The 19,857-nt window shown below is 35.6% G+C and overlaps 1 protein-coding gene across 3 annotated transcripts in view; it reads right to left on the reverse strand.

The window, feature by feature from the left end:
- The window catches only part of Mondo (MLX interacting protein mondo), a 262,881-nt gene that overhangs the window by 4,559 nt on the left and 238,465 nt on the right, over nt 1-19,857 (reverse strand). Inside the window, exons 9-12 of one of the 3 annotated variants that reach the window (XM_081771102.1) lie at nt 15,461-15,711; nt 14,030-14,254; nt 4,227-4,343; nt 2,067-2,194 (exon numbers count right to left, since the gene is read on the reverse strand). In XM_081771102.1, coding sequence (XP_081627228.1) covers nt 2,067-2,194; nt 4,227-4,343; nt 14,030-14,254; nt 15,461-15,711 — 721 coding nt within the window. Of the gene's footprint in view, nt 1-2,066; nt 2,195-4,226; nt 4,344-14,017; nt 14,255-15,460; nt 15,712-19,857 lie in introns of all 3 variants that reach the window. The other 2 variants (XM_081771101.1, XM_081771103.1) reach the window with 2 other exon arrangements.

Here is a 19,857-nt window from a genome sequence, read left to right on the forward strand (position 1 = left end):
GCAAATATTACTGCTCCTCCAAACTGCGATACACGTATATACACAGATGGTTATCAAAATAATGGAAACACTTGAAGTCAATTTACCTGATTAATACATGGAAAATGTCAGCCTGTACAACAGTCCTGATTCGTCATGGAGTGCAGGTAAATAAGTCATTAATTTTTCTTTTCAGATGAATATTACAATGCGGTGCTCAGTCACGCTAGCGAGGATGGAGAAGGATACTTGATCCGGATTCTGAATTCTAGAACTAATCATACGTGTTCAATAAAGGGGGAATCTTGGAATAGGCGGGCTATGGGGAGGTGCTGTATTTCATCCCACTGTTAAAGAAACTATGTACTGTATCTTGAGCGGTGTGAATTGCGGTGCTGTCATGGTGAAGAACACGTCACTGGTCTAAAACGGAATATCAGAAAATTGTGTCCCACATCATCGCTGAGCCGCTACTGTGTTTCACGCAAGGAAAGAAACAGCTCGGAGCGAGCTTTCTTAGGCGTCCGTCACACATAAACATGGCCAGGATATATATTACGCGTTTAAATTTATCGGCAGTCTACTATGCATGTTGTCAGCGTCATTTTCATCTTGTTAGAGGGTTGCTGGTGGTGATCAGCGGTTTGGAAGGGCACCCCGACTATAGATGTTCAGGTTAGGCAACTGCGTCCGACTGTGATTATCACAATAGACTGTTTAAGGTGTTGATTTGAGTGACGCAGTGACTTTTTTCACATTCGCTCTGCGGTCCGTAATGATAATCCCCTTCATGCTCGGTAATTCGTGTTACTGACTCTTCTTTTCTGTTTACTGTTACTCCTCGCTGATTCTGTTATACTGTGAGTTCTGAAGGCCATCACCATCTTGAGCACTGTTCCCCGCGACACACTTTACACACTAGTCTCTTTAGACACATTTCTGCCATGTAACTACGCAACAACAATTTGGGCGCTCTGAAATTGAGATCGAGTCTCCTAATTAGATCACCACCATCTGCCGGCTTCAACACACACCACTAACGGGTACATGCTGAAACGGCATCCTCAGTATAATTACTTCACACATCTTACGAGTTGCAAACTACAGATGTTTCCATCATTTTGATAACCACATTCACATACCAACAACTTTTGTACGGAAAGGAAATGCACTAAATATGATTCAGCTGTTACAGTAAAGTCAGAAGCTAATTAAATTTTACTAACTTAAAATAGAACTCCTACACTTACAGGTTATGTCCCCTAAATACTAATCGTAATCAATCATTATTACGTAATGTATTCACTATATAATGTTCTTTAATTTTTTTTTTAAGTAAACCTTTTAGTTCCTACCAAAACTTTTCTTTGACTAAGCGTTTGACTTATACCTTTAGCTTTTATAGCTATGGCTATGTTGCATCAAAAATCCACGGAGAAAGCCTCCTATAAATAAATAAATAAATAAATAAAAGTACAGGGAACTGCAGTTAAGATAAACATTCTGAAATTTAACTCGTACAAGAAGTGTTCCCAGAAACAAAGTTCACATAAACTTAGTCGAATAATATTTTGTTCCGAGACTCAAGTTCTTGAAACGATATAATCGATATGGTATACCTTTAAAACGAAGAATCAATTTATTTTATTAACTGCACACCAAATGTGCCATATAGAACTCATTTCTATCAAGAGATTGTTCAAGGCATCTTCGAAAATCTCTTATTTTCTCCTTTACACAATAATATGGTAAAACTTCCCCCCTTCCCCCAACGCAGATGAATTTTATGTTAATAATTTTGAACATTCAAAGATTGATCAAACAACAGATACAGTTTGTTTCCGCACTCACGTTGATGCAATGATAGAAGCTGAAGTATAAAGATCGCCAGTTCGAACTCGAGTCGCGTTATATGAATTTTATAGTAGACAAAGATTTTTCCCTCCCATTCCATCTTCTTCTATCAATTACTGAGAATATATGGCGAGAATATTAACGTTAATTATCTTTCACCATAAGTATCTGCAATGGGGAATTAAATTTAACATGGTGTAGAACGAATTTTTATGCCCTTTATAAACACCTACCTTATGGCAGCGTTTAGACATTCGATTTGTTGTCTGAGACTGTCCATTTCTTCTTGCAATTGTGCTCTTTCCAAACGCAATTGTCGAATATAATCCGCTCCTTTCTGAAGCATAGCTGCTTTACTCATCTATAAAAGAATGTCAAAAAGAGAAACGTTTAATTAAACGAAATACAGTCATCCACTTGTACTTTGCCGAGTTTGTACTAAGATAATTTCAGCCTACTTGTAACTGCTACCATTAACCACAATGTGCTTTATTCATCCACTTTTTCAAGGTCTATGGAACAATACTATAAGGTTTGTGAATATGTTTGCATTTAATTTTACAGAAAAAGTAAATAATTTTAATGAATGCTCTAATAAATTTGCTTGCTGCAGTCCATTCTCATGTTCTTTGATGAAACTAAGAAGTTTCGTAAGAAGGAGTTGCTACAAAACTTGCATGATGATTTTATAAACTCTAACTCCTTTGAGCCCATACTCCTTTCCCAGTAGCACATTTGTAGTTTTATTTTCACTAAAGAGATTGTTTTCTACCTACACTTGGAACAATCCAGAATCAGACATATGGTGTTCTATTGCTTTCAGGAAGTTCATACGAATATAAAGGCCTCCTAGGCGGAGAATTAATACATTTTTATATTCTTTCTTCTTCCACATCAGTTCCATACGATGCGCAAAAAGAGCCTTAGTTTGTTTAACAATTAATTTTATATATTTCTTTCCGCGCAATCGTGCAACACGTATTAATTCTTTTCACAACTGTATTCAAAGTATCAATGTGATGGGCTGATGCATGAATAACAGGGAAGCACTCAGCAGGCCATACTTCATGAGTATTGTGGCTAAGATTAAAGGCAGCCCAGTTTATCTCTGGATATGTATTTTGTCTCACTATTAAAATAGGTCTTATCTGCTCCAGCGTCTTTAATATTTCTCGGGAATACTCATCTGCGATGAACTATTCTTCTTGAACATTTTAATTGAAGAATGGACCGCTAGAGAGTTCTGTAATATTGGCACGAAAGATACGTAATATTTCAACCGAAACAGCGAAGTTGTATTTGCTTAGTACTACATCACCAAGAATAGTGGTGGGCGGAGGACTTTTTGTGTGTGTGTGTCAAACAGCATATTGCGTTGGATGAAATGTGTTTATTCCATCCAGTGAAGTTGCCAGCAGTAAAATATATGAATTTTCCTTTAGCCATATTAGGTGGTGGCATAATCGCTCCAGTTTCAGAGTAAAAAAACTAATGTGCTTTCTGCTAATACTGTATCTAATTTAAGAATGTCTTCTATTAATATATCCAGCTCTGCGAAATAATTTGACTGTTTGGATCTTGCAGTCTGGTGTAAAGTGTTTTCAAATCGAACATGTTTAGGTGCCCAACTTTCCCGACCACCAACACTGTAAGTTAAATCTTGAGCAACACAAACGACTTTATAAAGTACAAAAGGTTTTTTTTCTTCTTTCTTTTCTTCATGTAAGATACATTGATTCACTGTTTTAATCTTCATCATTTATGCTTATTTCTTCAGAACTATCTATGATCACTGACTACCCAAAAGGAATTCCAACTACTTGGATAGACACGCTACTTCCCTTTGTTTCGTTACAACTGCAGCATAATATACAGGATAGAAAAGTATATCTGATCCAAGTTTTAGTGCTACATGCGCTATTGATTATTATCAAGTTTGTAAGTTACCATTACACAAGGAAAAATCATCCTGCTGTGTTTCAATCAGACTAGTTATGTTGAGATGGCAGATAGATTAGCTATGTGTAAAAAATCATTATAAACGGTGTGGCCAGCTTAGCATAATGAGACTGTCAAATTCATATTTTATGTATACAGAGATTTCACGTTTCTTGCAAATTTATATGGAAACTAAATGTAATTTAGAAGGTTTCAGAGTGAAGTAAACAAAGTATTTGAATTTAGCACAGCCTAATTATGTTAAAAAGCCTGTTTACCTGATTTTCACCAAAACTGTTTCCTGGTCAATTAATATGCATCTTTCTGAAAATTCGTATTAGCCTACACCAGTATCTTCTTTTCTAATATTTACAAGGCAACTTTTGCATTAATATGAATGATTCTTAAGAAGTACTAAACAATTTTCTAGAAAAGTAAATTAATGACTATATTACCTTTGCATTCGGATTCTGATTTAACTGAGGAATAAGTGAATGAAGGGTATCAAAACCACTTTTAATGTTGCATCTTCTTTTCTGCTCTGCATTGATATGGCATTTGCGTCTCATTTCCTACCAAAGAGAGATGTCAAATCAGAACTCTTGTTACTATACGTGCACAATCTACTTATATCTTACTCATAAGTATAAAACATAGAATAATAATAGTAATACAACTAAGTGTCTGTTCAATGTTAAAGTTCACAGTGTTATTGCGCTGTGTTAAAGAAAGCAACCAGCAGAAGACTGAGGGCTAAAGCCCTTGCCAATCCAGAATCTATCTGATTTTTGTGCTATTTCATCGTTGGGTACTTAAATGAATTACTAGTAATACGAAAGTATTCTAATTAGACTTACAAATCAATCTGTTGCTTTTTCCGTCACGATACACTGATTAATTTTGATAACAATGAAGAATTTTAACGACTGTGATTTCCCTTCTCTTGTAAATTTACATCATTAAAATGCTTTCATGTATGGTTCAAAGGTGTTTTAATGTAGTAAATTCAAAGCTGTTATTTTCTCAAAATCTTATACGAAAAACCGCTTTTTATTAACTGCGGAAACGAGATTCTCATACGCTGCTCTGTCTCTTGCGTGGAGTAACTGAGGCGACTGCTCCAAATTCCGCGTTATTATAGGAAAGAGTTAAGACCTTTTAGGAGTAGGGTCACCATTTCAATACTTAAGAGTAGGACACCTAAAAAAAGTCTATATTTTTGCACATGCATCAAGTTACTTATTTGAGTTAATAAGTAAACTCTTTAGAAAAATTGCTTATTTTATTTTATTAGAGTTCGCGACTTAGATAATGAATCATATAACAGTTTACGGTTTAAACGCTGGATGAAAAAAAAGCACAACGCTTATTAAACCATCTATATTTTTGCGAAATCTTACTGATTTAAATCTCCAATATATTCTATATTTTATGGTTTCCCAGCAGAAAAAAACACGTACCATACATGCGCATGTACAACATGCGCCTGGAAAACCCTTGAAATTGGAACACTGTTTTACGCCTGATCATGTGCTCATGTTTTTAAAAAACATTGCGTGTTCAGTCCCTGGAAACGGAAAAACACAGGTAAACAAGGAAGAAGTGAACACCTGGTTTGTACCTGGAAAACACATGTTTTGTACCTATAACCGAACGGAACATCTGTGGACTGCATGTTTTGCAACTGATCTTAACATGTTTTCTGTTCAACAGCAGTTGATCATCCGCTGAACATTGCATGTAAAAGGAAGAAGACCAGTGCTATTCTAGTATTGTTCCAGAGCACTGAACATGCAATGTACAGGGATCGCAAACATGCAGTGAAAGGGGAACTGGAAATAGGCGGTTCAGACGATACGAACACTACATTTTTCGATAAGTTAACACTGAATGCACAGGTCCCAATTTCAAGATGGCGGCTATTATTTCAAAATGGCAAGCATCTACGCTACAGGGCGCAGTTTTTGGTCTTTTATCTTTGAGGGTAAAAACACGACACACCCGAAATTTGCTGTATAGTTTTTGGTAGCTATCCGACTTAAAATTTCAAGATGGCAGCCATTATTTCAAACTAGCGGGCATCTGCACTATAGGGCACAATTTTCGATTTTTTAATGTCTCTGGTCTTTAGACCTACTAGCTATTTTCCATTTTGTGATAATTATAAAATGTGTACACTGTTGAATGAAACTTGAGTTCAAAATTTTGCTGAAGGAATAAGAATCAAGACTGAATTTCCAGCAACATAGTGTTTCTAAACATACCAGTATCTGCTGCTGGTCCAGGAAAATATAAATTCGCACCTGCAAATTTCTATCCACACAGTGAGCCTTCCAATATTGTCGAGATTAGTCTGTTTTGCTGAAAATTCAAGAATTCAATCGAAAGCAACATGTAGCTGGACACTGCATGTACATGATGTTGATACAAGCAACATACACCTAATAACAAAACAGCTTCCTTTTTATATGAGAAACCCATCTAAAATGGCCTTTTCTCGGATTTAAAACATTCTGTCTACCGGGCATGTTTCTTTTATATTTCAGACAGTGTACTGTTTCTCTGTAACCTGCAAATACGTGCTGTCACTACATACCATGTACAGTTCATGTTTATACAACCCTTTTCTGCTAAAACAAATCACCTGGAAATCCTATTTTCCGTATTAAAAACATACCATGTACCAGACATGTAAACGACAAACTCCTGCTAGATGAACAATTCTCTGGAACCTGCATGAACATTCGGCAATACAGGGAAAAAACAGCATGTTCACAGCAGATTTCTTTTGAAATTCAGCATAGCTGAAAATCACGTTAAAAAACGGAACACATTATATGTAATGTGCAGAAAATTTTCGTTCAACATTTAAAATACCGGCTGGCCTGGAACGCAAATGTACATGTTTCCAATATCGGTAAAGTACAGTGTATGTGTTGGTACCGTTACATACGCAGACACGTTTTCACTAAATACTACGTGCTACACATGAACTTACATTCGCTGATCTGCACATGTCTGCAGCCCGCAACATTTTCTTCTGAACATTGCATGTACATGCGCGTCGCACAGGTACTGATCAGTCAATGTATAGTGCACACATGTGATTTCATGTCAAGACAAGAATTATTACATTCAAAAACAGGTGTTATTTCCCGGATAAGTGCCTGTTTCTGTTCCAAACCATTTACTTTACACGTAACACCTGTAGCACATGAGCAAAACATGCGAAAACAGGCACTGTACATTGCATGTTTTCTCTAAAGTTTTCATGAGGGTTCTGACAGGAATAGTTCAGATTTCAAAGTTAAATCCTGATCTAAGTGCACTTCCCGATCCCGTGCTTTTGTAGCACATTTGTAACTAATTCATTTCAGGGTCATAAAAACTGACAGCCCACCATTTAGATGAGAAAACTATTGTAAAACTAATATATGCCATTAACAATACAAGTTTAACAATATACTATGAATTATTTTAGAAAAGATTAATAAAAAACAAAACGAGTGGAAAGGAAAAACAAGATCAACATTTACATCAACGTCTACAAATTCACAAAACACTGCTTTTACTTTAACTACGTTGTGCAATTACATCAAATCACATTATAAAAGGCAAAGGGTCATTTCAGAGTCCTGAACTTTGACATTAATGCCTTTGTGCAACAAATACCTGTGGCGGTTTTTGATTTCGTAAGTGATCAGTTTTCGTTAGTTTGCAAACTAGAAATGCACTCTGAAAAACTAATGTTGAAAACATTTACGTTGCTTTGCCCACAGCAATTTACCGTACGTTTATATGGAGTAGTAGTTGTGGATTTTTGACGCCTGATTTTTAATGTACATCGTAATCGAGGAGTAAAGCAGGATGAGTTGGTGAAAGTACCTCACCGTGAACAAAAGAAAAAGGAACAATATAGTAACTTTTACTATATTAATTTAATAATACTGAGTCGAACACCACTCCTTATTACCATATAAAAAATACTTTTGGCTTTCCATACATGCAGCTTGTTTAAGTATTTGAGACTTCAAAAAAGATTAAATACAGATCTTAACAACTTACAGAGAACTGCACTCAAGTTATTCAAAACGAAATGAAATCTTTTAGTTTTACGTCCCACGGTTATGCCGGTTAGGCTAAAGGAGACGGTGATTATGAGTAATGAATGAAAATGGTGGAATGAAGAAAGTGGGAGGAAACGGGAGAACCCCGAGAAAACTCACGCACACGGTTCAAGTTATTCATGCATAGACCACAATTATTGCTTTTTATTACGTCTTAAAAGTTAGAACCAAAACCATTTTTTAAATTTTTTTTGTTATAACTTTTTATAACTCATAACTAAAAATGTAAAATGCAACAAAAAAGAAAATAAACATCAAATGAGCTTAGGTAATTGCAAGGCCATCCCAAGCCCCTTGTAGTGAGCCATGACTCACAATATCGAAGCAAACAAATACCGAAATTAAATATTATGCTGTTCTCAATGCTAAATTAAGGATACTAAAAAGTTTATATTACTAAAAATAACTTCGGTCGATTTTGTTCTGAGTCAGGTCACAACAAGTGCACAGCAAAACCTTTCTGGTGAATCGTGACTCACCTCTATCTTTGAAGCGCATCGATAACATATTGAGGCAATTATGTGCTACGTAAAGCAAATGGAGAGTCCAAAATATTACTAGAAATCTCTTCGATAAATTTTGTTGAGAGTCAGCTCACATAAAGATCATCACAAACTCTTTTCAATGAGACATGACTCACCTCTATCTTCGAAGAGCATCGATTCCAAAATGAGGCAACCATGTGTTACGTGAAGCAAATGAAGAGTCCAACATATTACTATTACTACGAGAGCAAGTCAAAAAATTATCTACACTTTTCATTCTACAGTTCACTTGCATGAAGCTAGGGTTATACTATGCACATCATTTTTCTACGTAATCTTCCTAACTATCAATGCACTTGGATCAGCGGTCAACGATCTTACGTATTCCTTCCAGATAAAAGGTGTTCGGTTTGTCGTGAAGCCACTTTTGCACCGCATTTTGCACGTCTAAATCTGAGGCAAATCGGCGACCACGCAAAGCATCCTTGAGTGGCCCAAACAAGTGAAAGTCAGATGGAGCTAGGTCTGTTGTAGGGAGGGTGTTCGAATAACTCAAATTTCAGCTTGTTGATGGTTTCAATAGTGTGATGAGTCGTGTGTGGCCGTGCATTGTCAAAACAAAACTTTCTTCGACAACAAACCTCGGCGTTTGTTGCGAATTTCCGGCTTCAGGTTCTTTTCCAACGTTTCACTATAACTCGCACTGTTGATCGTCTTTCCCTTTTCCATGACCTCTGCCATTATGAGCCCCTGTGAGTCCCAAAACACAGTTAACATGACCTTTCCTCCGGATGGCTCAGTGTTGAATTTTTTCTTCGTCGGAGATCCAGGGTATTTCCACTGCATACTCTGGCGCTTTGATTCTGGCTCATAGTAATGAACCCATGTTTCATCGCCGGTGATTATTCTGCTTAAAAATGCATCACCATCGTTATTGAAGCGAGTGAGTGAGCGTTGACAGACCCTAACACGAGTGAGCTTATGTTTTGCAGTAAGCTTTCTTGGTACAAACCGTGCACAGAGTTTATGAAAACCGAGCTCGTCGTGGATGATTTGGTGGGTAGAGCCATGACTGATGTTCAAAGCAGATGCTACCTTCGTCCATTGATGGATAGTGATTCGTCCATTGGCCAGAACCATCTCTCAAGGATGCTGAATGTTATCATCTGTAGTGGAAGCTGATGGCCGTCCTGCTCCCTCTTCATCCATTACACTTGTTCGACCACTTTTAAACTTCTCGAGCCACAAAAACACAGTTTTACGTGATGGTGCACTTCTCCCATATTGCGATGATAGTCTGCGATGAATGTCTGACCCTTTGACACTCTCCAACCAGACGAATCGGGTCACTGCTCGTTGTTCCTCTTTGGTGCAAACTTCTAATGGAGCAGCCATGATATATCTGCAACACAAGGAAGAAAAATGGAGAAATTAAGATCACACTTTCACAGCATTGCCACCCCCAGTATAACAATATAATATGCGAGGGCAGAAGACAAAATGTGCAATGTAAGAAAAGTTATGACAAAAGTGTAGATAATTTTTGACTCGCCCTCGTTGAAATCTCTTCGATGAATTTTGTTGAGAGTATGCTCACATAAAAACCATCACAAAACATTTTCAATGAGACATGACTCACCTCTATCCTCGAAGCGCATCGATTTCAAAATGAAGCAAACATGTGCTAAGTAAAGCAAATGTAGAGTCCAATTTATTACTATTACTATAAAATCTTTTTGTTTTACGTAGCACATAATTGCTTCATTTTGGAATCGATGCGCTTCCAAAATAGAGATGACTCATGTCTTTTTAACGAAATTTATCGAAGAGATTTCTAGTAATAGCAACATGTTGCACTCTCCATTTGCTTTACGTAGCACACGTTTGCCTCATTTTGGAATCGATGAGCTTCGAAGATAAAGGTAAGCCATGTCTCATTAAATTTATGTGAGCTACTCACAGAAAAATTTATCGAAGAGATTTCTAGTAATAGTAATATGTTGGACTCTGAATTTGCTTTACGTAGCACATAATTGCCTCATTTTGGAATCGATGGGCTTCGAAGATAGAGGTGAGTCATGTATCATTGAAAAGGGTTTCAGATGTTCTTTACGTGAGCTTACTAACTACAAAATTTATCGAAGAGATTTCTAGTAATAGTAATATGTTGGACTCTCCATTTGCTTTACGTAGACCTGTTTTCCTCATTTAAGAATCAATTCGCTTCGAAAATAGAGGTGAAGCATGTATCATTGAAAAGGATTTGTCAAGGTCTTTATATGAGCTGACTCACAACAAAATTTATCGAAGAGATTCCTAGTAATAAAAATTTGATGGTTCTCCATTTGCTTTACTTAGCACATAATTGTCTCTTTTAGGAATCAAAGCGATTCGAAGATAGAGGTCAATCATGTCTCATTGAAAAGGGTTCTTGATGATCTTTATGTGAGCAGACTCACAACAAAATTTATCGAAGAGATTTCTGTTAATAGTAATATGTTGGACTCTCCATTTGCTTTTCGTAACTCATAATTGCCTCATTTTGGAATCGATGCGCTTCGAATATAGAGATCAGTCATGTCTCATTGAAAAGGGTTTGATCTGGTCTATATGTGAGCAGACTCACAACAAAATTTATCGAAGAGACTTCTTGTAATAGTAATATGTTGGATTCTCCATTTGTTTTACGTAGCACACAATTGCCTTATTTTGAAATCGAAGTGTTTCGAAGATAGAGATGAGTCGTGCCTCATTGAAAAGAATTTGTGATGGTCTTTATGAGAGCTAACTCACAACAAAATTTATCGAAAAGGTTTCTAGTAATAGTAATATGTTGGACTCTCCATTTGCTTTACGTTGCACACAATTGCCTCATTTTGGAATCGATGTGGTATGAAGATGTATGTGGGTTATGTCTCATTGAAAATGGTTTGAGATGGTCTTGATGAGAGCTGACTCACCACAACATTTATTAAAGAGATTTCTAATTTTAGTGATATGTTTGACTCTCCATTTGTTTTACATATCACATAATTGCCTCATTTTGGAATCGATGCGCTTCGAAGATAGAGATGAGTCGTATCTCATTGAACAGGGTTTCTGATGGTTATGTAAGCTGAAAAAAAAAAAAAAAAAGATTTCTAGTAATAGTAATATGTTGGACTCTCCATTTACTTTAAGTGGCGCATAATTGCCTCATTTTGGTATCGATGCGCTTCGAAAATAGAGGTCAGTCATGTCTCATTGTAAAGTGTTTTTGATGGTCTTTATGTGAACTGATTCACAACAAAATTTATTGAAAGAATTAGTAATAGTAATACCTTGGACTCTTCATTGCTTTATGTAGCACACAATTGCCTCATTTTGGAATCGATGCGCTTCGAAGATAAAGGTGAGTCATGTCTCATTGAAAAAGCTTCGTGGTGGTATTTATGTAAGCTGACTCGTAACAAAATTTATCGAAGAGATTTCTAGTAATACTAATATGCTGGGCACTCCATTTGCTTTACGTATCACAGAATTGCCTGATTTTGGAATTGATGCGCTTCGAAGATAGAGATGAGTCATGTCTCATTGGAAAGGGTTTGTGATGGACTTTATGTGAGTTGACTCGCAAAAGTTTATGGAAGAGATTTTTAGTAATAGTAATATGCTTGAATCTCCATTTGCTTTACGTAGCATATATTTGCCTCATTTTTTTTATCGATGCGCTTCGAAGATAGAGGTGAGTCACGATTCGTCAGGAAGGTTTTACTATGCACTTGTTGTGAGGTGACTCACAACGAAATCGACGGAAGTAATTTTTAGTTATATAAACTTTTTTAGTATTCTTAGTTTAGCATTGTATGTTATTGTATGTTAGGTATTGTATGTTATGGCTCGCTAGAAGGGACTTGGATGGCCTTGCAGTTACATAAGTTCATTTGGTGTTTTTTTCTTTTTTGTTGCATTTTACATTTTGGTTATGAGTTATAAAAATTATAACAAAAAAAATTATTTTGGTTCTAACTTTTAAGACGTCCTTTTATTTAACAAGCGAATTGTTAACTCCGTAAATGAAAAAAGAAAAAGAATGTAATTAATATTATTATGTCAAAGCACCTAAAACTACAAGAAAGTTCTAGAATTTTAGGTTGTTGCGTTCTTTGCCTCAACAACTATAGCTATACTGGCTTCTCTGTAATTTTCTTTGTGGCATCAACAGAAGTGGATAGCTCGCATAGTTCTGTCAAATATAGCTCAGCACTATTCTTATGTGTCCTAACACTTAAAGCTAAAGTTTAAGAACTTTGCAACTAGTAGAGAAAAGAAGAAGAAGTAGTAGTAGTAGTAGTAGTAATAGTAATAGTAGTAGTAGTAGTAGCAGTAATAATAATAATAATAATAATAATAATAATAATAATAATAATAATAATAATAATAATAATAATAATAATAATAATAATAACTGTTTACTCAAGATTGATTAGTTGTTGGCTGGATTGGAATTTTCGGTTTTTTTTTTTTTTTTTTTTTTTTTTCAATACTGAGACTTAATGAGATGTAGACCTATAGCTTAAAGTGGAATTGGAGCCATATGGGCTCCCACCGGAATAGCGAAGATTTGGAAAAACTGTGAAACAACGAACATCTAGACAGATCTTAACGTAAAAACTGAAGAGAACATTACGCAAAATCAACGGAAATGTTCCGAGAGATCAACGTCTTAGCTTTAGAATGCCTGCAAACATGATTAACATCAATAAAAACATTAGGTATTCTTCTGTCATTTACATACGCAGCGGTGTAGCACAGGTGACAGAATATGCTGTAAAGGATAAAAGTTAATTTGTTAGTAATAAATATATTCCGGCACTTTAATATAGCTTTCGACAGCCATATTAGGTTCAATAACAAATAAATCAGGGTAAAAATGACTCGTAATTATTAAAGTAAATTCAGATACCCAGAATCAGTAACCAATTACACTTCACATTCAAGGACACAAACCGCACTGATTTCTTTAAAATTTCTACCATAGTCCTGGTGTGATAGTGGCTCTGTGGTGAGACAATGGCACACCAACGCCTTCTAATGCGAAAGATCCTATGGGTAAAATAGAAAAGAGCTAATGCCGATGGGGAGTGAAATAGAAGAGAGATTGTTTCGATTTTAGGCCTGTACTCTTTGTGGAAGACACAGTGTGCCAAAAGTTTACAAGGGTTCTTCCCGTTTCCTTCCACCAATTCTCTCATCACTATTTGCTTTCATTTATCTACTTTAGTCTACACAGCATAAGACACGGACGTTAAAGATTTAATATCATGCTCTCTCATTTTCTTACATAAACAACTATACTTTTGACAGATATATAAAAAGAACCATCTCTACTTTTGAAAAATTATATAGCACTATATTTATGTGCCTGTTCTTCAGAGCGAGTCGTAGCTGACCAACAGTATTTATGGGTAGTGTTCGAAATGAAATCGATATAGTTAATTGGCGCACAGGGATTAAACAGCCGACCAAACTTATTCCCCATTTAACGTATTATTCCAGGTTCAAATTTTTCTACAATATACACGTAATGAAAATTACCTATTTATGGTTCTATGCATGGATAAAAAGACAAACACGCCCAAAGATACTACACACCTGATACTGTACCCTTTCTGTGTCACTTTTGGCTCTGAACGGCTTCGGTGGTGTCGTGGTCATCCCGATGGGAGGTGAAATAGAAGAGAGATTGATGCCTGGAGGTGAAGGGGTGTTAGACAAGCCCAAGGGTGGTGATACGGAGGCAACACTCACACTGCCTGGAGATCCAACGCCAACAACAGCATTTCCAACCGGCGATTCCGAACTTTTGTTAATAGTCGTGCCAAAGAAAGTCTGGAAGCAGACAACGAAAACGTAACTAGACGGTTTATTTTTCTTTTTTTACTTAAACTGTCTTTCTCGTAAAATATTACACATTAGAATATTATATTGTTCATTCATTACTGACATCAGATTTAAAGTGACGGACTGATAAAATAATTTCAAAAGAGAGCTGAGGCAGTTGAAAAACATCGTTTGATGATCAACTAATCCACAAACAATAAACTGTCGGAAGATATCATTTTTTCTCATATTGAAATTATAATGTGAAACAAAATATGACTTACACTTTCAATACAATTAACATTGCTACTATTAGTCTTTGTCCTTGAATAATTCTAGACACTACGAAAATTAAAACCATTCTCTGGATTTCAAAAACCCATAGTATGTACAATTTAACCTCTTCCCCTATGGAAAATCAATCTTTCTCCGATCTTAATATTTAAATGACGTTATAGAATACATAATTCAATTATTTTTTCATGTTAAAGAGAGAGGGAACTTTTTTTTTTGTTTACACTGAAGTATTAGAGAAAGAAAATTTTAGAAAGAAAGTTCAAATTCCTGAACCATGTCCTGGTAAACTAAAATTACTCATTAATCTTGTAAGGGTACAGTTATGTGTTAAACTTTACAAATTAATTGTAATTATAGAGCCATCAATGATATAAGTTATTTCAATACTCAAACGAGTGGCAAACTTTACCTACGAATCGAGGCAGGTGTACAATACTACTTAACTTCAACAATGATATATCAACAAATTGATTAAATGTGCTTTGTTAAAAGAACTTTCTGTTCATATAGTTGTTTAATTGCTTAATTCCTCTAGGTTTTCTTCAGTTTTATTGTTACTCACAAAACTGACTGACTTACCATTTATCTACACATAATAGTAACTTCCACGTTTACTGTTCACTAAGATCTGTGGCATATGGCTTAACTGGGTAATGAGTGGACATAATGTCAACTTCTAGCGCTATTATTTCGGCCTTCTAGACCGACGCAGCTTCCCTATTATCTCACGATAATGAGCCAATAATGGAAGAATGTGCCCCACCACTCAATGATCCCGCAAGCACGCCTCCGAAAGACTAACCATTCTACTGGAGGAGGACATAATAAACGTCACAATAATAATAATAATAATAATAATAATAATAATAATAATAATAATAATAATAATAATAATAATAAAAAAGATCAGAAAATTACCTGAGTTGCATTCCCAGTCAACAGAGGAGCCTGAAATTCACCGGTGCCTGTCATAGTTGTCATGGTAACTGGCGTAAGAAGTACGGCTGTTGTAGGAGCAGCAGTGGCCGATGACTCCATTTGTGTAGGCGACGGAAGAATTGGAACATTATGGGACAATGTTGTACCGCCAGTTGCAAGATTCGACGTCAACTGCAGCGTAGTAGTCGATCCTTGAAGCTTCTCGTTACTTGTACTATTACTATAAGGACCTTAAAGAAAAAAGTACAACGGTAAACACTTGGGAGGAAAACAATACGAAGAATATATAGCCCTGTTATAGAGGAAAGTCAGATGGAAGATAGAGTGGAAAGCAAACATAAATAAGAAGAAAGGAACGTATAAAAGGCAGGAGGAAGCTATCAAGTAATAGAAGATTATATAGATTATATATAGATATAGATATATTATACAGAAGATTGTATACAAGAGACATAAGGGCCAAACAAAAGATGGATTGAGAATGCAGATAAACATCTAAATAAAACGATGGAAAATAAATAAATAAATAAATAAATAAAAAGTAAGAACTTTGACTGTGGAAGAGGCTAACCGACAGCTCTAGCACGGGTAAGTAGGATTTGGTGATAGGGATTAGAATTGCAGGGGTGGTAATGTTGGCAAATACCGTATTGCCTATGTTTCATCCAGGTACTTTAGTTAGTAGAAGAGGATAAAATGTATTTACTTGTTGCCATGGTGCGTTTGTAATTAAGAAAGTTAGTTAGAATTTGTGTTTTGATTTCGTGATTTTAAGACAAGAGAACACAAGGTTTGTGGCCAAAGATGATGATGATGATTCTATTAATAGCGATGTACCTCGTACTGGAAATTCTAAATACGCAAATAATAATAATAATAATAATAATAATAATAATAATAATAATAATAATAATAATAATAATAATAATAATAATAATAATAATAATAATAATAATAATTATTATTATTATTATTATTATTATTATTATTATTATTATTATTATTATTATTATTATTATTATTTATAACAATAAAATTCCAGTTTTCGAAAATTCAGGACTTTCCCAGCATTTCTTAGACTGCATACAAATTTCCGATTTTCACAAAATTCATAACTATTAGATAATTTGACAAGAATTTAGAAGTATCTTTAGAATTTAACTGGAATGACTGTTCTTCGGCCAGTATAATAAAAGATTTCAGGAAAATAACTTAAACATATACAACCATCCAGCTCCGGAGTTAGTATTTGTTTACTTGAGTTTGAATTCACTGGAGCTCAACTTTCTCCTTGTTGTTCTTCTTTTTTTATTGTTTATTTTTAAAGCTGGAATAACTTAAACTATTCTCTTGCATCTGAAATGGTAGTGTCACTCCACTTTATATAAATCGATAGGTACTTGAAAGAATTAAACGAAAAGAAACTACAGTAAGCGGCAAAACAAACAGTACTGAAATCACATTACTGACATTTATTTATTTATTTATTTATTTGTTGTACAACATAATGAAACATAAAAAAAGAGTTAAATGGATGACAACTAAATATTACTCAAGATATATATTGTAAATTTAAGAGGAATCGAGCCTGTACATCATGCACCGATATTCAAACTACTGAACATTACGTCGTACACATTTTTCATATCGGTCCTGTAGATTAATGAACATGTTAGTGAAATCGGGTTGCTGAATAACAAAACAAATGACCGAACATTCTCTTTTAACTCCGGTATAGTAGTAGGGGTTATCTATTCGGAAAATCGCTTCCTTCAGCACATTCCATATATAGGCATCTGGAATCGTGAGGTCAAGAAAGTGGGAAGAATATAAAAATCCATTCCACGAGAAATCAAGCGAACTGCAAACTTTCATGGGCAGAAGAGCAAGTGACTCACTTGCAGTGTGGGCAGTAGATCAATTTTGCTGCATTCATTGTTGTTGTAACGACAGATTTTTGGTGCGACAAAAAACCATGCAAATCATGCAAGAATGGGTTAATAATCAACTGTCGATTGATGCAGCAATGACTTCCATCACTGAGACATATGTTGCTGATGAAATCTTCATCTTCATATTACTTAACTAACATTCCAGAACGATACAGTATTCGTGCGGGCTCATCTGTATAGTAAGACGCTGCCCCACACCATATGAGAGGAAATGAGCGATCAAGAATAAACATCTTCTTCTTTGTTATGAGTAACATTATCTTCGCACCAACTGCATTCTACGCTAGTCCACACACAACTAAGTACACATTTTCCTCTCACAGTTTATACTGTATTGCACCTACGCGCCATCTTTTCGCGAATTTCAGTACTGTTTGTTTTGCCGCATACTGTAGATATTCTTAACAATTTCGGGCAACTTGCTCCACTTCTGGCTTACAGTTAGTTCTATTAACATTAAGTGTGCTGCCTCGTAGCTTACGATCATTCAGAGATTTCAATGAAGATAATGAAGAAGCTCAGTTGAAATAGTCTCAGTATTTTGAAAGTTAAGTCAAACACACACACACACGTAGAGATATTTTTTTACACACTATAAGAAGTATATATATATATATATATATACATGCGTGTGTGTGTGTGTGTGTGTGTGGATACGGTGGCTCAATGCAGAGAGCTCACTTCTAGTACGAAAGGTATCTGTTTCAATTCCAGATTCCACGATATTTGAGTCTGTGGTGGATAATATCGTATCCGTGAATTTTCTCGGAGTTCTCCTGTTTCCTCCCAAATCCTCATTCTACCAATTCTTTCGCAATCATTCATCTCCATTATTCATCCGTCGTCTTTAGCTTACATAGCATACGAATGGAACGTTAAAGTAAATATTTAATTAAATTCTTCTATCATTACATAACCACCGTCTGCAATTTTCTACATTAATATAGGTAAAAGTGTTAACCCTAACTATGAAAAATACAGTTGAGAGTTCAAGTGTAGTATTATTTGTCAACATAATCCCCTGACAACTCACAGTACTTTGCCTATCAATGTTCAAGTGCGTATATGCCTGAAAAAAAGTTTTGTTATGTAAAACATAAAAATGTCATCTACAGCATGTAAATTGTCATTATCTGTGTCAACATTAACACCTTCGAAGTTCTCTTTGAAGCCTGGAACAAACTAAAATCAGATGTCAAATCGGCCGAAGAAAGTGGAAGGGGAACCAATTCGAAGCCGCAACTTGAATTACTGCCGTGGCAACAAACAATATGTGGCTGGGGCCATGGTCCTGATGGAAAACAACGTCATTTGTCAAGTCTCCCACGACACGTTCATTGACGATTATTACGCTGCTTTCGTAGGAGGCCTACATAATAATTCCCAATTAATGTTTGCTCTTTGGAAGATAAAATATCATTTAATCTATAATATATTACCGTTCCCCTCTGAATTTCCAAAAAAACAGTAGCCATCACCTTTCCAGCTGAATGCAATGACTTGGTCTTCTATGGAGATTTGGATGAGGAGTGTTTCCACTGCTTGGAACTCCATTTTGACTCGGGATGGTAATGCTGGACCCACATCTTATGTACTGTTACGAATCGAATGAGAAAGGCATCTGGATTTGTCGGGGAAATCAGGATATCCTTTGAAATATTGGCCTACTCATCTTTTGCTCAAGTGTTAAAAGTTTGGGTATCAATTTCGCCTAAACTTCCTCATTCCCAGATGCTGGTTGATAATTTTGCCCTCACTTTGCAGTTGCCAAGCTACTTTCTAGCACTCTGCCTGATGTCAATCGACAATCATTTATGACACTTTCATGAACTTGTCAATGTTTCCTTGGATCAGTGCTTCAACGGGTCTTCCTGACTGAAGATCGTCTTAAATGATACTTTTCTAAATTCAGCTCCCATTTCTTCATTGTTACATAAGAAGGGGCAATATCATCTAATATAACCATGTAAGCGTGATATTCTGTGGCTTTATACTCTTCCTCTGCACAAACACAGGTATGACATCATATGAAGGTTAGACTTACAATTTTTGTAAAAGCCTTTGTGTGTGTGCACGAATGGAGATTGCTCGTCAAGAATCTGTTACACTTGTTATTACACACTTACATCATCTTAGTCTTTATATGAGAACATGTTACATTATAAGCCTAATCAGACGCATTGAATCACTGCACAGTACGGTGTCTTACCCCGAAATTATTTTCACTGACTTTATCAGCAGCAGAAATTTTTCGATACTGTTCAGGCTGTCTTCGACAGCAGTATTAAGGGACATATTCGAAGTAACTAAAACTCCAGCAAGAAATATGTGGAAAACACACGAAAGAAAACTATACACAAAACCAAACCAACAACATTATAAAATGTGCGGAAATTCTCAAAAATTCTAAAGAAGTGGTTTCAA

This window comes from Thermobia domestica, chromosome 9, assembly GCF_964235325.1.
Source record: "Thermobia domestica chromosome 9, izTheDome1.hap1.1, whole genome shotgun sequence".
Taxonomy (NCBI): domain Eukaryota; kingdom Metazoa; phylum Arthropoda; class Insecta; order Zygentoma; family Lepismatidae; genus Thermobia; species Thermobia domestica.